The sequence below is a fragment of the Bombus affinis genome, chromosome 7, assembly GCF_024516045.1.
Source record: "Bombus affinis isolate iyBomAffi1 chromosome 7, iyBomAffi1.2, whole genome shotgun sequence".
Classification (NCBI taxonomy): domain Eukaryota; kingdom Metazoa; phylum Arthropoda; class Insecta; order Hymenoptera; family Apidae; genus Bombus; species Bombus affinis.
The window spans coordinates 1,058,247-1,077,647 of NC_066350.1; the positions used below are offsets into that span (position 1 = coordinate 1,058,247).

The window sequence follows — 19,401 nt, forward strand, 5'->3', positions numbered from 1 at the left end:
AAACGTGCTCTAGCGTGCTCGGGTAAACAGCGCAGCAACAATCGAAACGCAGCGTGGTTACGATTCCCGGATAATTTACACGGGAATTCAAGCGGAGAGAGTATGGCGCGTACGCGCTCGCGAGACAGAGCTAACGCACCCCGTCGAAATCGTCAAACTCGTGAAAAGCGTTTATTAGCTCAGGCAGCAAGGTAAACGCCTCAGGTGGTAACTTTAAGTGATTCGGTCCGTATGGAATATTTACACACGTTACACGTTTCTCCTTGCGTGCCCAGAGCTGAGAGTGAGAGAGAGAGAGAGAGAGAGAGAGAAGAAAGAGAGAATGGAGGACTTGAGTTATGGCAGAGCTTGCATTGTGTCTGTTCCGTCGGTATTATCACGAAGTACCGTTTCGAAGTCTTCCGTGTATTTGTGCTACGTCGGGCCAAGAGTCCCGTGGAAACAATTAATCTAGCCCTCTGATTACTCCACCGACTACTGAAACATCCACCACCCTCCCTCCACTTCGCCAAACGACTGAGCTTCCGCTTCACCGACGACTTCAGACGTCAAAACTCGAGATATTAATATGTTCTCCCGGATGGTACAACGAAGACTGACTCTCTCTGACACACTCAGCCACTCTCACGGATGCCCTCTGCTGATTAAATTATTGTTGCCCTGTCCTTTCTACAGGCCGGGATACTTTCTCCTTTGACCCGGAATTCTATTGTGTCCAACGGCTTGCTTTCCGAGAGTCTCGCCAATCGTTGAAACACAAGCGGGCTTTTTAAATATTTTATTCGATGATAGAGACATCGCCCAGGGATGTCGCTATACAAAGCGATGTTTTGCTCGTGTTTTTAAAAAGAGAAAAATATCCTTCTCTTCCCTCTTTTTCTTTTTTCTTCTAATTATTTTAGAAAATATGGAAAAGGAAAATAGGAAAGAGATCACAGATCTGTACGTTACTATTACGATTGCAATTATTAATGTGAAAATTGGTAAAGGACATAAATGTTAGTTTAATCTGGAAAGCTAAATTAGCTTTAAACTAAATCTGGAGCTTAACTTACTAAAGAAAGTGACACGTAACATACACCGACTATAAGTTAACCGCTTTTTTACTTGTTAATCACTGACAGAATTACGTTACCAAAAGCATCCGATATGACAGAGTACCTAGTTCTCACCGCAAACAAGCTGACGGATATACTAGCTTACTCAACCGAACGTGTTTAAAGCTTCAGTGCGCTATTTCTAACAGTCCCTAAGCACTTTACGGTTTTTACTAAATCAACCAAATTTTATCAATTCTTCTTATCTTAAAATTAACCTAAAATAAAAGTGTTGTATAATTTAGTTTATTGTAGAACTGTATCTTGATTGAGGTAAACATACAGTAGATCACCGTATAACACGGAATTCGTATAATGTGTAGCGTACCTTTCGCGTTGTAGGGTCACCATGAAACCGTGTAAATTTCATATATACAATCCCAGGCAAAATAATAATTTAATTTTAATTCTAATTTCTCGAAGATCACTTAGAATTTTTTAACATAACGCATAACGTCATAACTATTACGACGCAGATAGAAGTAATCTGTTAGTAAATGAGATTGTCCTCGCTGGCTTTCTGAATAAGCAGCAGAAAAACGCAAATCCTGAAGATGAAATGATAGCACACTCGAACATTATGCTGATATCCTTCAGTAGTTTGTGAATTGCTAAGCAATCAATAGCATGTATCGAGTGTTAGAGTTAAACGTCGACATAGGTTGCGAGAAAAAATTGACTAAAACCGAAATTGCAAAAATTATTGAACTAAAAAATCAGAATCTGTTTCTGAAATTTCAAATATTGTAAAAAGATCCTGTAAATTATGGATGGGAAAAGGTTGTGGAAGACTATTCGTGCCACTATTCGTGTTGCCTCAAACTCAACATTAACATCATGCGAAATTGTTCAAAAAGCAGGTATCACGGCAAACGTCCGAAGTTCTCACCGTGTTCTTGAGAAAGGTAAATTTATTCAACGACTGGAAATGAAACAAAAACCTCCTCTAACGAAGCAACACGAAGAGGAACGATTAACAGTTTCAAGAAAACGTATTTATTTGAACAAGAAATGGAAACGAATTTTATTTATCGATAAAAACAAATTTAATATGGACGGTCCAGATGGATTTTCATTTTATTATCACGACTTAAGAGAAGCAGAAATTATAAACAAACGACGACAAATGAATAGGAATCGTATAATGATCTGGAACAGAATTGAATATAAAGGCAAAACCGATGTATGATTTCTTGAAGGAAAAATGAATAGTCAGAAGGATATAAATTTAATGCGAGAAGAAATTAACAAACACGTACAACGAATTACGATAGGAAAATTTATTTTTAAACATGATAATAATTCCATTCACCGAGCTAAAATTGTAGATTCAAAAACAAATTTTTGAAACAAAAAAAAATCGATTTTACCATGTTCAGCACGTTCCCCTGATTTGGATATTATCGAAAATTCTTGGAGAGAACTAGCTATATATAAGAATGGAAGACCATACGATAATATTTAATAATTAAAGAAAGCTATTAAAATCTTTACAAAATCGGATGTAATAGAAACTAAAGATTAATATTATAATAAATAACATACTGATAATAAAACCCATTATTAATTGCTACACAACTTTTCTTTTTGTGTAAATATATGTATAAATTTGGTAAATATGCTATCATTTTGTCTCAAGAATTTAAGTATTTCGTCTGCACATAGGGAATGTTAGTAAGAACGAACTTCTTTACCACCACTCCCTGCGTCGTAATAGTTATGACGTTATGTGTTACATTCAGAAACTATATGGTCTGCAAAAAATTAAAGATAGCACACATGTGCTATTATTTTGTTCGGGACTGTGTTTACATAATCAAAAAGGCATACATAGTGGAGATGTAATTGTTAATCAAACTGCGAAACAAGAGTAAAATAATTATAATGCTTCGTATAAAAATTGCAGTACAAAATGATCGGAAATGAGATGGTGAGTTACTGAACAGTTTCCGAGAAACGTATGTTTCTATTTGTAAACGTATCGAACGTAACGTAAACGAATTCGAATCGAATGAAATGCGCTCGTTATTTTCGTGAGAACTGGATTGTACAAAGGCAAAGCGCATTATTGTTTAACACGTCAATAGAAGGTACTATCTTGTTTTATTTACTTGCAAACGACCAACGCCCGTGTAAAATTTTAGAAGATTCGACAGCATAGAAATTTAAACGATAATACGGATGTCGGATTCATTTCTGTTGAATATGTACAAAAGATACAATTTTTCTTGGAATTGTAATTCATATATCGTTTTTTTCTTAGATAGGATACTTTTTTCCAAGACAAAGAAAAACAGGAAGAACAACCATTCGACATGTATTTTAGCTATTTTCTAAGAAAAATCAGGTGAAATAAATTGAAAAGAATTTTGAAAACAATATGGAATGTAAAAATTAGAAATCATTTAAATACCTGCGCAATGAACATGTTAGCAAATTTAAACATATCTAGTGTAATAAAAAAGAGGTGACACTAATGAATTGTTATAAAATTTTAAAACACAATTGGTATACAAATTGAATAGACGTGTATACGAATATGATAATTATGTCATATTATAATATGATTACTTACATATGCAATCATTTATTTATAAGGGAATAATAAAGCTCATTTAGTAGTATATGTGAATAAAAATGTCTCTAAGTATTGTTCTTTCATTTGTAAATTTTCCACTATGAACGATTTTACTAGTAAAATAATAATATTTGAAAGAAACTCACCTACGACGTGCAGATAGCCATATTGTGTTTTCGCGGTCGCTGTATTAATCTGACACATGTACTTTCCCTTGTCGTCCTCCCGTACATCTTTGATATGTAGGAACCAGGTCCTATGCTTATCATGTGTCACGGATATCCTGGGGTTCCTGGTAATAACGTGACTTTGTACTGTCAGGATAGCGCTCTTGTCGAAAAGCATCCAGGCCACCTGAAAATGAAACGGCAATCCCGTTATGCTATAAACACGATTTACGGCCCCGTATCGATTATCATAAAATTGCAGTTTCCTATCGGAACGTCGCTAATGTCACGGGGCTCATTTATTGAGATATCAGAGTTTGCGTAGTCACGGATAATCAAGGTATTGTTTACGCACCACCGAATTGTTCGAAAAATCTCTCTTCATCGTATTAATAATTTGAAAACCGATAAATAGTTTATCAGTCATTTTTATTTGTCACATTTCGAAGATTTATGCCGGGAATCGCAATTTTATTATAATGTGTATCTTACATCTTAGAGAGGCTGAAGAAAATCAAAGAGTAGTAACAGTAAGACGCAAGAAGAGACAATTAGAAGAAGAGAAAAGCGGAAAGCAAACATGGAATTTCATAAGAAGATGGGTGACCTGCGATGGTTTCGCGATCTAGAAACTTGCATTCACCCGATCCTCTTCTTGCTCTCTCCTTAACGCGTTTTTCTAAGAAGTCAGTGCATGGACTATTGGATATATCATTCAACATAGACGAATTTTTATCAACGAAAAGGGATTTTCCAATCGCTGTCTTTTATTCAGACGCATCAATCCAATCTTTTTACTTTGTTGTTTGTACGATTGTTTGCTAATTCCTATTTTTCATTAACAACTTAGAATCTACTCAAACCCTTTTCTGTCGAAAATTAAACGTACGTAGTAAAAGTTGTATTTTACAAATACAACGTTTGCAAAATAACGTACTATTTATATGTTTTCCAAATAGATTTTTATTTAAATTACTTTTAAAATTCCACGTATTTCCGACTTGAAAATATTTATACCGTGAAATGTACATTTTCCAAAGTTCATTTAGAAATTAAAAAGTTAAATTAACTTGCAAAGTTCATTTTCCGCAGAAGGAAGGTATCACATTTCAATCTTAAACCCATGGTCTTTTCAACTCAAAACTACTTACAATTAGACATCATAAATTCAACTTCGCAAACTTGTCGTGAAGTTAATTTACAAAGGAAAGAACAAAGAGAAGAAGCACGCGGCAAGTGTTACATTTACAAAATTTCAGCGGAATTCAATGAGAGTAGTTCAGCAATCATGAAAAACTGATTGAATTCTAATCACGAAGACCGATTCGCGGCTTGATCGATACAAAAGGAAGTAACGACCGACGCGAGAGAGAACGATCCGATGAAGAAAAGAAACTTTTCTTGGAGCAACGAAATGTCCGACAATCGTCCCTGGAGAAATAAGAAGGCCTCTTTCGCCCGTGTAAGTATACGACGCTGTTTACTTCCGGTGCATTCAGTCGATACAGTCACACCTTACAGCAGAAAATAGGTCAGTACGTTGTTACTCCGCGATATTCTTGCGATAGGTTTCGATTCCTCTTTAAGCGACCGATGTTTATGATCAGGAATAAAAGGATGAATGAAAGAAAACGGGAAGAACGCATGGATGGGAGAAACATCAGTTTAATCCGCGTTTAATTCCGTGTAATTTTCGTCCTGTCTATCCAATCCTTCTTCGATTCGTCTTGTCTATCTTAACGCGAAACGATGGAAATGGTCTTTCGCTGTGTCTCTCTTTTTACAGTAATATGCTCTTTATGCTTTATACATCACAAAGGTACCCTTTTTGGTTTATATTTTCAACAATAAGATCTCTTTGCTTTCCTTCGTATAGCAGTGTATCTCCTTCACCTTTCTTGCCTAATGTACAAGCTCTCGTGACGCTGTAATGAAAGGGAAGAAAGAAAATGAGAAGCAAGGAGAAAAAAGATCCGTTTCATTTAAAATTCGCCTTTCAATAGATAACATAGTGGATGTTAAATTACTAAATCGCGGCTCATCAAATTCAGTGGTACAAAAACTTCTCCTGATTGCTTGCAACTACGATTCTAACAATATGTGACTTCAAATGAAACTTTTAGAACGTTCTCTGAATGTCAAATTTGTACCATCGATAGTACGACTCAGAAACCCATCGTTTTGAGAAGAAACAACCATGACTGAGCGACTTCTCCTCACAATCGATAAGCCACGCAACATTCGCTGTCGCGACTGGGGAGAATGCAACTCCATTGCCATAGTCATAAGTCTTGGCGACCATAACCAGCGACAACGTCGGCACTGACTCGTGACAGTTCTGCGTTTCACCCCCGTTTTTCGTATTCCGTAGTGGAATTTTCACCTCGATTTATCCGGGCCGACTGTCAGCGTAACAGCGGTTATGTCTCTACCGCAACGACCCGCGTCGAGACGACCGGCGTCGAAAGGATTCCACTCTCCAGTGCGCCGAAAAATCTGCCCGGCACTTTCGTCCAGACGTAGACGAACAACGGACATTAGTCTTCCTGAGGAACAGTGGGAACGGCGTTCTGATCGATGCCAAGCATCTCGATTCGGTCGCTCGCGAGATAGGACGAAAGCGCGCAACCGCGTTTTAGTGTCCTCGCGTGACTGGAAAATGAGAATTCTTCGAGTGAAGAATGATACCGAAAAGGGATAGGGGTAGGCGTTCATCGATAGGTGGCAGATCGGCTTGTGATATTTTGATTAGAAGATGAATGTTATTGCGTATGTGGAATAAAAAAATGACGTGAATTTTTATAGCGAGTGACTGAGTTACAAATGTCAGGGATTTGGAGAGGTAAAGTACTTGAGATTAATTATTTTACTTTGCGAGGAGTTGTAGTGTTGTATTTAACTTGAAGGAAAAGCGTTATCAATATTAGATAAAATATATCATATATAGTTAATTCTCAACCGTCATAAATAAGAAGCACATGGAGAAACGAATATATTTTAAAATAGAAGTTTGAAAAGATCTATTTAAAAAGAATGAGAATCGTCTGACCCAGATCAGACAACAAACCCCGTGTCTGTAACGTATCATAGAAGTGTCACTAAACGCAACCTTCGACTCGACTTAACCACCTTTGAGGGTTTGCTAACCATGGTTGCTGAAATAGTATCGCCCCCGACCCTCGTTCCCACCCTTGTAAAACCTTCGTCACGAGCGATTGACCTCAGTGTACGCTGCCAAGTGTTCCACAGGTTCTCCCCTGGTGGTTTTCACCTCGTCATCATCGTTCAAACGGCCACAAAATGCCGAAGGGACTCGGCCGACTTGTTAAACTGAATGTTACTCTTCTGTCTCGGAATGAAATGTAAAGCGGGTGTCGAAAACTACAGTAGGATTATATTTACTGTCTTATATTTTTATCGTATCGCCGATTGATTCGTCGATACTTTTGTTTCTCTGTTTTTCTTTCACTTATTTTTCTCTTTTCTCGTTATTCCATCAATTCGCAATATTCGCATTCGTTCGTGGAAAATGTCAATTGTGCAATATTCATGAAAGGACCCTCCTATCAAAAGAATATGAGATGTCATACTTTTCCATTAAACATTCTATTAAAATATAAATTGTGAACATATTCTACCATTAATACAAAAAAAACTTTCCATGACTCCTTTCGTCTTTCTTCATCTATCAAAAGAGTCAACAGTTGCTTTATGCGGCAAGTAAGATAGATGTCTGAGAAGAGATTCGCGGCAGACGATCCACGAAATGCTAAGCATTCACCAAACTTTCCACGAATCATTAATATCGTGCTATAAAATCCCTGCAGTGAATCATTGCTTTCGTTTCGGTTACTTGGCTTTCCGGGAAATCTGATGACGTCCGCTGAGAAAGTCATTAAGAGCTTATCGTAAGTTAGTAATAACGAGTATAGATTGCTTCTACTATTGCGCATTCTGCCTCTATCAGGTCCCAAAAACCACGAAGGATACCAAGCTGTTTAAAAGACTATACAGCGATCGATCAATCGATTAAGAAAAGAAGGAAAAGAACAGTTACATGGTACTATTGTGTGACAGCGTTTCACTGGAGTGCATCAACATGCACGTTACGACAAAACTAAGTATGTACTTGTACCTCGGAGAGCTCGCTACCGCGCATTGATTCCTTGCCACGGGAGGAGAGTTACAGCTTTGTTTACCACGCGGGCGACGAGATCAGCGCCATCCAGTCTGGCTCTGGTTCTCTGTATTGCCACCGTCTCTTCTTCATCCTCCGCCAGTTCGCCTCCTTTTCCATCTCTTCCCTCGGTTTCCTTTTTCCGCGATCTTCTTCTCCTCTTTCTTTGACCGGCTGTCTGAGCCTATAGTTCGCGTCAGGATCGACTCCCTTCATCTTCTACTGCATGTTTCTTCCACTCGAGCTTCGTGAAATACGCAAACACATACCATGACAGAGGATATGTATAAAATTGAACTGGCAATGGAAATTTTGTCCTTTTAGTAGGACTAAGCATAACGGTGGTATTTGAATTTTGTCTTCATGCAATGTATGTTATTTTCCTTCAACTTACTAAACACTTTTCTTTAACATTCCATACACTGAAATTACATAATGTTGTAAGCATCATACTATCGTCAAACATTTTTAATTTACAACGTCAAACGTTTACCATGCTAAATTAAATTCCTATCTCATTTTGTAAAGGTTTCCAAAAAGAAATTAGGCGCGGCATTACGTCACGCTATAACTAGCATTACAACAAACTTTAGAATAGCTTCACGATCCTAACATCCTCTTAAAGACAGCTAAATCGTCCCTCTTCGTCGCTATATGTGGTAAGTTTCATCATGTTCCAGACTTGAACGTAATACGACCACTTAACCCGCAAGCTGTCTGACCCTCTGGCGAATAACCTTCTGCCATGACGTGCCCCATGGTCCGTTTAATTGTCATACAGCTCACCCTAGACCGGTTCCAACCGAAATTGTCGAATGAATTGCCTTGCTCGATTTTCCTTTCGATCATACTCATCGTGTACGCTCGTCACTTCAATCATATCTTTAAAACGAGATGTATAAAGCTTTTGTGAAGTAGAATATTATTTTTTAAGATATTATGTTCGAGATAACGCTAAGAGGATCTGAATAAAAATGCTACCTGATGATAAAAATTTATCGGGACTTTCATTTTCTCGCTGATATGTTTTCCTGTTAAACACACAAGTGCGATTTATTATAGTCATTGATGTCCATTTTTGTAATGTATGTTCCGATTACATTGCTGCTTTGTCCGATGTGTTCATGTGTACTGTTAAATAGCTTGGAAAAATCCGTTTTTCCTTCTTGTTGTTTATCCTGTTTCTTGCTCGAGTATGTTTTGATTGATTGCATTGTCTCGATTTGCATCAATTGCATTGATGTCTCGAGCAAAGAAATATTATATGATTGGAATTCAGCAACTTGGCAGATTTCAACATGTATATATAATATACTCAATTAAAATGTCAAAAACATTGATTTCTTTTGTCTCAAATTTTACAATGTAACGAAATATTTCGTCGATCTGTGAAATAATTAATGAAAGTAACTTCCCCGTTTTACTTTTGATGGTGTCCACGCTCGTTCCTTTATTCTCTCATCGAGTAAATCGAGTTTCCGAGGAAGCAACACTTCACCGCATTTGCGTAAACACGTCTGGGACTTGCACAGTTGCAGTAAAGCACGAGGAAGAGGAAAAGCCGAGAAGAGAACCAGTTAACTTCCTCCAACTTCATCTGTACATCCTCGTCTGTGCGCGAACTTGGAGGATATTCGAGCACACCGTCAAAATATATGGAACGACCGCTTGTTCTTACGATTTAACAGATACTTAAGTTAGATCATTGGTTTCCACTGGAACATTCACCGTCCCTCTCATTTTCCTGTGCCGAAGCTTTTCAGAAATTTATGGAGATATTCGTAAAGGTATTTTCAAAAGTATTACAGTCCATAAATTTCAGTTATATATTAACACGAACCAGAAGAAATTTGCAAGAAGTTATAAAGCGTTACGTTCAACTAAAACATCGTGGAGCAGAACAAAAAGATGAAAAATAGGATAGAATAAAATAAAATTTTGAGGAAATAGATTCTTTTGTCTCAAAATCGTGATAGAAATTATTCTCAACAAAATTCAACAAAAATTTGACATAAAATACAAAATGGAAATAGAGTTCCTGTGTGCACTTGAACTTTTAAGGTTTCATTGCACCGAAGAAATCTTCTGTGCAAATATCACGATCTTCGATTGATTAGTTTGTCACCTATTTACGCAATAATTCTCTTTGTTTGCGAAAGGGCATAACTCATTCGTACACCATGGACGATTTCTTAATAATTTATAAATATGCAAAATAATTCTATATTTAATTTATTCGTCATTTTTATTTGATATACATAGAGAGAAAAATCGCCATATTTAAGCTACAACTTAATTATCGTGCTTAATTATGCAACCGAATGAAAAACCGAATAAAATCAATAAAATCACTAAATTTCAAGAATCGACATTCGAGCTTATTTGATGCGAAATTTCTAGTTTATTCCTTTTCTAAATTTATTCTTCTGACATATTTTCTCTATTTTCTTGTGCTGGTTTATAAAATTATAGGTTATGATAAGAGTGCACGGAACATTAGCTTTTTATAGAATAAAATAATTCCAGGAATATTTAGATGAAATGAAATCGGTTTGAAATATCCATATTATAAAAATTTGTTTCCAATGCAATTTTAATGTAATTAATATATTTTAATGTTAATTAATATAATTTCCATTTTAAATATCCGATCAATTAAATACCTTTTTAATTGCTTTTTAGAACATCGAAACGATTTATTTATGAATAGATATGTTTGCAGTGAAAAGTTTTCCTGAATCTGAAATAATTCAAATTTCATTCACGAGAAATCGCAAACTTTCCATAATAAAATTAATCAAGTGCAAAAAAATTCCAAAATGGATGTACTCTTTCTCCCGATGTGATAAACAGAATAAACATTCCGCGAGTCTCATTAGATTTCAAGTAGTCAAAGTAAACGTCAATGCTGACAAGCGTAATTAGTTTCAATTTACTTCGTAAACTCGACGTGGTCCGACAGAAAATTTCAAAGTACCAGTATTTCAAAGTAAGCTACTATGCAACTCGAGACGAGTTTTCCAAGCTATGCGGTAAGTAGGATTACACTCTGTTTAAGTACTTATTACAATCATTTGGCACCGTAGAAATACTTTTCATTAACAAACTTAACATTTCATTCGCAGTATAGTTTTCATGCTAATTACAATATGCAATACGTTGAAGATCCATATACAGGTGGGATAAGAAGAAGAAATCGTAATAATAATCGTTACTTTGAAATTTATTGACCGATCCTTTGGCATTCTTCATCTTCATAAAGAAAGGCGCAGGATTTCTGATCGTATGCTCACGCAGAAGTTCGAACAAATTCTGGTTAAAGGTATTACAACCACTTAGCCCGCAAGCTGTCAAGTCCTCCAACCTCCAAGACATCCGCTTAACTGGCATAGGAAGAGACCCGTAAGCCAGCAGGCCGGAAGTAGGTATGCACGCGAACCAAGGCCACTAAAAGCATCTGGAAACTTCCCGTCGAAGACACTAAATCGACGTACGTACAGCCAGAACTATTCTCGACTACGATGGAAATAAGATTGCCCTCGATTTAACCAGCCACCGCTTATGGCTCGCTTAAACTTCACCCGTACACAATCCTCTCCGATTACCCATCGATCATTAACATCAATCAGTTTAGTCTTGTTCAAAAGAGACTGATATTTTCGTAGTTCTATTGATCTTTTTATGATTATAAACTTGTGGAACTTATTAATATTAATAAATTACAATAATGAGTACACTATATATATATATATATATTTGTAATTTGAACTATTCAATGCTTATCATACTGATCTAAATTAAGATAATCTTAATATTATTTCAATGATATAGAATAATTTGGATTTAATTTAACCCTTCCTTATTCGTTAAAAAGGAGTCATTTGTCTCTTGGTAGCATTTTGATTATTTCACAAATCTCATATTTTGCTCAGTGAATAACTTGCTTTTTCATTCTTGTAGTTCAATTATTTCGTTTTTTGCCGGCATAATGGCAAGCGAGGTGTCTTAATTTGCTTTCATTATCGGCGTGCAGAAGTTCTCGCTAAAATTCGCGGTTGAGAAGTGAGTGAGCAGATTTACGAGCACGTGAAGTTTCGTGCAAAATAGCTGTTGTAATTATTCCTTTTAATCTAAATTGCGGTCTGACAAACCAAGTGCCGGTGAAACTTACCAGCGTCAAATTTCTCGAGAATCTTATGCATCAGAAATCGAGTTTTCTTCGAGCTGACAAAACGAACAGCCAGTTTAATCCATTTAAAAACGGTACGAACATAATCGTTACATTTGTAAGTTATATTAAGCAAAATAGATGTGATAATATCCGTGCATTATTTCAACTTGTACTTTTCTTTATCGGTAAATTACATACCTTAACGTTCAAAGAAAAGAATTAACCATTTTAAAAGTTAAATCTTTTCGGTTCTGATTTGGAGGAGAAAAACTTTATTTCCTCGTAGTTTGTTTCAAAAATAATTTTCCGAAATTTGTTCCATGACATATATTCACAATTATTTTTAATTGTTCTTCTTTGTTGGCAAATTGTATTTGTCTTAAAATTAAAAAAAAAATTACTAATCATTCGAAGAAATCTTGGTCTTTGTTTTAAAAAAGAGAAACTCCATCTTACATATTATAGTTCGTTCCAGCGTTACGAGTATAATTTCTCAAAGTTTATTTAAACTTGGTTCCATTAATCTTAAAACAAACCAATAAAGCGAATCCATAAAGATAACCTAAATTACCATTAGCTATTAGGACAGCAGGAAAATTCGTAGAAAAATTCGATATTAGCCCGATAAAAGAAACAGTTTCCCTTTCATAAGAGTGTTGGACAAAACGTGCACGTTCGCCGTAAAGAAACACAAGCTTCGCGAACGAGAGAAGACTGCTCGAGGAAAAAGCCAAAACGTACATCCATCGCGGTATTTACACCGAAACAAAGACAGCCAGGCCAAACAATCGAGAGTAATTGCTGGCTAGTGAAAAACCGGTCGCTGTTTCTTGCTTCGTCGAAGAAAACCGCCGGAAGAGTTGTTTCACTCTTCCGTTCTCACTTGTCAACGCGTTCTTCCTCCTCTTTTCTTCGGGGTTTTCCGGTACCCTTTTTCGCGAATCCGATGAAACGAACAGAGAAAAAAGGAGGCAGCCCCGAACACTAGACAGAGACAGAGTGGATGCTGCACGGCCTGGCGAAAAAACATGATTCAATTTAAAAATCATTCGCTAAGTGCTCGTGGCCTGTTGGAACGGACATTCTTTTTTTTTTATGAGAAACGAGAAAACATCGACGACGCGCTTCTTCCACTCGTCCATTTACTGGGGCGTGCTTTAATTCACAGTGTCCTGGCTGGCCAGCAGTAGCCATGAATTCCTTTTCGACTTTCCGACACCGAAATATGGCCGTTCGCCTGAAACTGGCAACCGGTGCGGTTTTAATAGTCAGCCGGTTTAACGCCTCGGCTGCAAAAAAACGGGTAACAAGAAAAGGGGAAAAAGAGAAAGAAAGTAGAAGGATGAGAAAGCAAAGAGAGATGGAGTTACAGGGGTGATGGTAGAGGAGCAAATACAGCGGGAGAAGAGTGTTTGCGCGTTTATCCATCCCGTTCGATCCTCGGAGACTCGTGTCCCAGCAAGGAGAGAGGGATGATTTGTAACGAGGTCGATCGGTTTTACGAGCACCGCCAACTCCGGAAAATGTTTACCATTTGCACGCTTGAAATTTAACACCGGGATTCTGAGGAACCTCGCTCTTGTGATAGATATGCTTGATTGATTGATTTAAATTTGTTTCGAAAGACCGATATCAGATCACCGACTGCTGATATCGCGTGTTTCCAGACCTCGTTCGCTCCTGGATCAAATTTCATCGCAGATTGCGATACGCGTTACGTAGTACGATCTTTCCCCTTTTTTCTAAAGGAAGTTGATAAGTTACAATCATAGGATTGAGGATATAGCCTCAAATGATTGATCAAAATGTAACAAATAAATATGCAATTATGAAACATTCGACGATAGTTTTAAAATATTTTTTCGTTTCCGATAACGAAACTTTGCGCATATTTCCATTTCTATCGGAACAATCTCTCATCTATTACCCCTGGTTCACAAATTACGACGTGACAATGTTCCTGTCGCATCGGCATGGTAGAGCATATACTACGGCACTAAACAAACCGAAAAGCTGATCGAATCATCTCCCAGTCGGATCGAAACGAAAGAGTTTCGCAAAAAGTCAACGAAAAAATACCACGCTTTTAACGTCGTCGCGTCGTGTCGTTCGGGTGAGATGAAAACGAGGTAAAAAAAAACAAAAAAAAAAAAAACAAAAGAAAGAAAATAAAGTTCGAACGGAATACTGTAAATTATTCCATAACGCTCTGAAATCCCGAATATTCCACCGGTTTGTGAATTATGGTGTTCGAAAGTGCAAGAGTGAATTCCGCTACTTGGAGCCGGATCAGCGGCTAACTTCCACGCACTACCGTAAATCCACTCTTGTACTTCGAAACTCCGTAACTCACCGATCGGATCATCGGAATGATATATACATTATGGTGTGCCATCGAGACTCAAAAGCCCGCGGCTTTTTTCCCTTTCGCACTTTTCTATCCCTCTCCGTCGTTCACCCTATCCGCTCTTCTCTTGTCTACTCTTTCCTTTCGCTGTTTCAGTCTGCCTTCTTTCGGCAAACTTTGATTCGTGTTTCATTCTTCGAGTTTCTTCTCTCTTCGTAGTCCCGGAAAAACATACAACGAGCCACGAGGAATGGAATGGGATAGAATAGGAAGGTGGGGATGGATCAGAGGCTGGAGAAGGATATGTGCCCGACGACCATCGCGGTAAACGTATATTTTCTCGCATTTGGTAGTGAAATCGAATAAGGTGAGTGGAAAGAAGTGAAATTGTATGGGAAAGTACGCCAATGGAAATGGGCGGTCGACGGTCGCCATTTGTTCGCTGACAGATCACACTTTTCTCCCTGTTTGCTGCTCGTTGACTGATGGCAAATCGGCCCCGCTAACTTTATACATGCCCAGGATAAATTTTCTCGGTAATGGGAACCGGGGGAGAACCATTTCATGGTGGTGGAGCCATGAATCGCAAGCGAACATAATAAAATTCTTTCTTAACGCATCTTATCGATTAATTCAAGAAAACACTCGTTTTTAACTTGCGAACTCTGTATCGTGAATCTGCGTAAATGTACAAAATTGTTCCGCGAGCTATAATTGAGCATTAGAAATTTCTTGACACAGTATTATAAAATTAAAATCTTTGGTCGATAATAACATCACCTTTTAGTTTGGTTTATCTTTAGCTATTTTAGCCATTGTAGGCAGTATTTTAATCTTTTCTACTTACAATGATTTCACCCCAAACCTAATAAATAACTACATCCTTTCGGTTCGTTAGTTATTGACAAAAATACCTTCCACCTTTCCGGATCTCGTATATCGCGCTAAAAGTTAGTTTTAGAAGTCACTGACAAAACATTTACACTTCTTGCCAGGGCAAGTCGCTGGTGCATTATAAATATTAAACCCCTTCATGCTGAAAGCGTAGTGTGTGCGCATGGTACGACGTAAATATCCGCGATATGATGTACGCGTAACCAGCGTTAATATTAAACAGTGTGCTTACATAGCTTATATCCTACAAACGTGTTAAAACGAACGATCCTGACACTGATACGGTATTGGCCTGATGTCCGAGTGCAAAACAAACTTCGTTTCTCTCTCCCTCCCTCGCTCCTGCTCACATTCTCTACAGAGACCTAGTTATTCTAATTAATCACTTAGATACGATGCGCCACTATACTGGTTTTCGCGGATGTCATCTTATATTACGACACGCCACTATAGTGGCTCATTCGCTTCACCGTTTGAACCAAATGATCTTCTTTATTTCTCTTGCTTCACACTTTTCTTGTCCTCGCAACGTTCTATAACAGTGTTAACAACATACAGACAGAATATATAGTCCTTGTTTTTGATACGCCAGTGTCAGATATCAATTGTTGCTTTCCGTTAAAATAAAAGTGCCATTATTATGCTCTTTTTAACATGCCGATCCGTATACTTATAACTTTTTAGAATCTTCAACCTCAAAATGTCGCTTCAAATTAGAAAACGAAGAGCAATTTGAAAAACACTATCGCGCTATCAGTGTGGAAATTGTGTCGTGGGTCTATGTGACGTACCGTGCTTTAAAATATATCACACTCAATTGTATTATTAATTATTAAAGTAAATTATTAAAGTTTAAGTATATGCATCATATCTTTAAGAAAAATTGTAATTTAATTATAAAAAGCTTCATTCCAATGTGCTTGCGTAGAGAACAGCATTATCATCCGTCACACATTGCAGCGCTGTATCGTTTACGCGTAATTCGCGTCAAACTTTGCCGTACAGAGAAACAGCCCTGCACAAAATTCAACCGTACCTAAGTGTACAAAGTTAAGTGTACAAATGGAAATAGACTGCGTTATACATTTTGTACGAATTCTCGATCAAATTCTGGCCCTAAATATGCAAGCAGCGCGGGTAACAAGAAAATGCTATTTTAGAGTTGGATTCATTAGATGTATTGATATTTCCTTTTACACAATTGATAAAATTTGGCGAGCTGCAATTGCAGATTTCCTGTGGGATTTTGAATATTATTAATTTACTTTGAATATTATTAATTGTTTATAATTATTCATAAATACATCCCGCTACTGTATTCCCACATTTCAATTATCTGACGCACATTAGAAAAATATACATATGACGAACTCTACGACAAAATAAAAATTACTTCTGAAGTTGTTCAAAAATTGCGTAAACACTAGAAAATGATTTGAAACAGGCAAATAGATGAAAGTTTTATTCTCTCGAAAGTTTCATGAAAACGCATGCATTGAATATTTGACAATACGTTAAAACTTCTTGTAATTGCATGGTTATTAGTTTTGCCATTGTTTCGAAGTATAGTTGCGGTTGCCAAGATAATTTAAAACAAATTCCGTTTCGTAGCATAGAGAAGTTTAACGTGGCAATCTAAATAGTAAAAATAGATATTAAAGATAAAACTGGCCAATCACTGCTTTTATTAACCTATAATCTTTAAATTATCTAAGACTATGAAATTAATTCAAAAGTTAGCTTATCCAATTATTCGCAACGACCGCCAATCTTTTACTAATTTTCATCGAATCGAAGAAACGAATCGGTATCAATTTCCTAAACGATGCGATTTTCGCGCAGAAGCATCAGCATTCTAACTGTCACGAATTTTCGTGTTCATTTCATTCGCTCGAATTCTCATCAAGTCGTACGCGACTGCACTTAAAGTGATTACAAAAGTTCCGTGAAGTCTGGAACACTGTGTTCTCCTCTGCTTTTATGGATAAGAGTTCAAGCCGTGCCAATTATTAAACGAGAAGCGTATAAATGAATTAATTTTGATAAGCTTGAAGAACCTTGTAACGTTACACATTGACTTCGTTGTTTCAGAGAAGATAGAAATGATGAGAAAGAAGAAAATATATTCACAGGTGCTATGTATGTGTTAACATTATACTCTTATGTTATTGAATTACACGTTATACATGTAATCCAATACGTTAACCAAGAAAATGGAGCATTATACCTACCGTATCATATCGTTGTACTTATCGAAATAAAATTTCTAAATGTTAATACTTCGTAAACATCGTAAATGCAGCGGCAGCGTTATTATACGCGATAATGTCGATCGGTTTATATTTGATAAACATCGCGGTGCACTCGAATTAATACCGATTCATGCTTTCCTCAAAGGTAAAGTTTCTAGTTTCAGCATATAAGTTAAGCTTTAGCAAACTTCGGTTTCGTCGGTCGGAAGTCAAATTCGAAATTTTCATTCGAGTTGCTATGTCAAAATTCCAAGATTCAATTCAAATTGTCACTGAACCTCTTATCGAGCACATTCGCAACAATTAGCTACTTTAGAGATTATTGATTCTCTACTCGATCTCAAAGGGTTTTTACCAAATGGAAATTTAGCACGATCCAAAGCAACGACGTAACGAGAATAATTACTATTCTAAGAACAGTAGCTACTAAATTGGTCGCATTAGAGCGATTTGTCCTATTTACGATTACTATACATAGTAAAATAGGAAAGATAAATATGACGTAAATCCTCAATTTTAATTAGTTTCACTCGATAAAATATGCGACCGATAAAGATGCAATGTTTGACATAGCACTTAATAATGCAATTGAAAACGGCACAACGGCAAAAGATTGAAAACAGATAAAAACGAAAGAACATGGCGGGAATATGCAATTTAATAACAGTACAAAAAGTTTCAATAAGGAAAATGGTAACGACAAGGGTAAAAAGAACAATTTCATTGAAAGAGTGGAATCAGAGCAGAAGAAGACAAGGAAGATTCCGAAAGAAATTAAGAAAAGAAAAAGCAAGTAGACGAAATATTGAAGGGAAAAAGATTACACGAAAGAGATCTACGAGGAAGAAATGGGATTACGGAAGAAGTTGGTCTTGAAAACATAAGAAGGAACTCCTACGCCTCGAACGTCAAAAAATGAAAATGAAAAAGAAAATATTCCGGAGAAAATGAGCGAAATGAACAAAGTTAGATGTACAGCAAGGGTATGGAATTAATAACTGGAATAAACTAGTGGAACACAAAAGTGTAACACAACAATGTGCGCGGAAGAGGTCGGAATTCCGGAAGAAGTACTGTACTCGCAGAGAGAGGACAGAAAGCAACAAATGCAAAAGAAGAATCGTGAGTAAAGGTCAAGCTCTACGGAGAGAAAAGAGATTCGAAAAACGACAAAAGCAAACATCCAGGCAGAGCTGGAGAGTGAAAGAAGAAATTAAAAAAAGGATACAAAGAGGAAAGCGAGGAAGGGAAAGAAGAATCGGCTATAAATGCAGGAGACGATGTTTTTCAAGGAAAAGAGAGAAGGGGGTCGTCTTTCGTCTCCGTCTCCGGTGGGTTGCTGGAGGGGATGTTAGTTGTGGTGTATGTTTCTCTAGTCAGAGCACGCGCAACGTAATTGTGAGGGTGGTGAAGGGTGTGCAGGACCGAAAGGCTGGTAACACAGCTGCCGTGAAATGGTCAAAGAGAGAAGAGAACAGAAGGAAGAAAGGAGAGTCGAGAAGGTTTACAAAGGTGGGGAAGGAGAGTTGGAAATCCGAGGTCGTTCGACAGAGGACGAGAGAAGCTGTCCTAAACGAGACTGAGGGGATGAAGGAAGGGCTCATTACACCACTCTAGTACTCACATGGCATACGAGATCGATAATGAAATCATGTGCCGATCATCAAAGTAATAGAAGTGTCACGTGAAACGATAAACATAGCAAGCAATTAAACGAG

At 37.1% G+C, this 19,401-nt stretch overlaps 1 protein-coding gene across 4 annotated transcripts in view; it reads right to left on the bottom strand.

Moving 5' to 3' along the window:
• The window catches only part of LOC126918365 (lachesin-like), a 259,037-nt gene that overhangs the window by 121,162 nt on the left and 118,474 nt on the right, over nucleotides 1-19,401 (bottom strand). For all 4 annotated transcript variants that reach the window (XM_050726199.1, XM_050726198.1, XM_050726200.1 and 1 more), the window contains exon 3: nucleotides 3,822-4,029. In XM_050726199.1, the coding sequence (XP_050582156.1) occupies nucleotides 3,822-4,029 (208 nt within the window). The remainder of the gene's footprint in view (nucleotides 1-3,821; nucleotides 4,030-19,401) is intronic.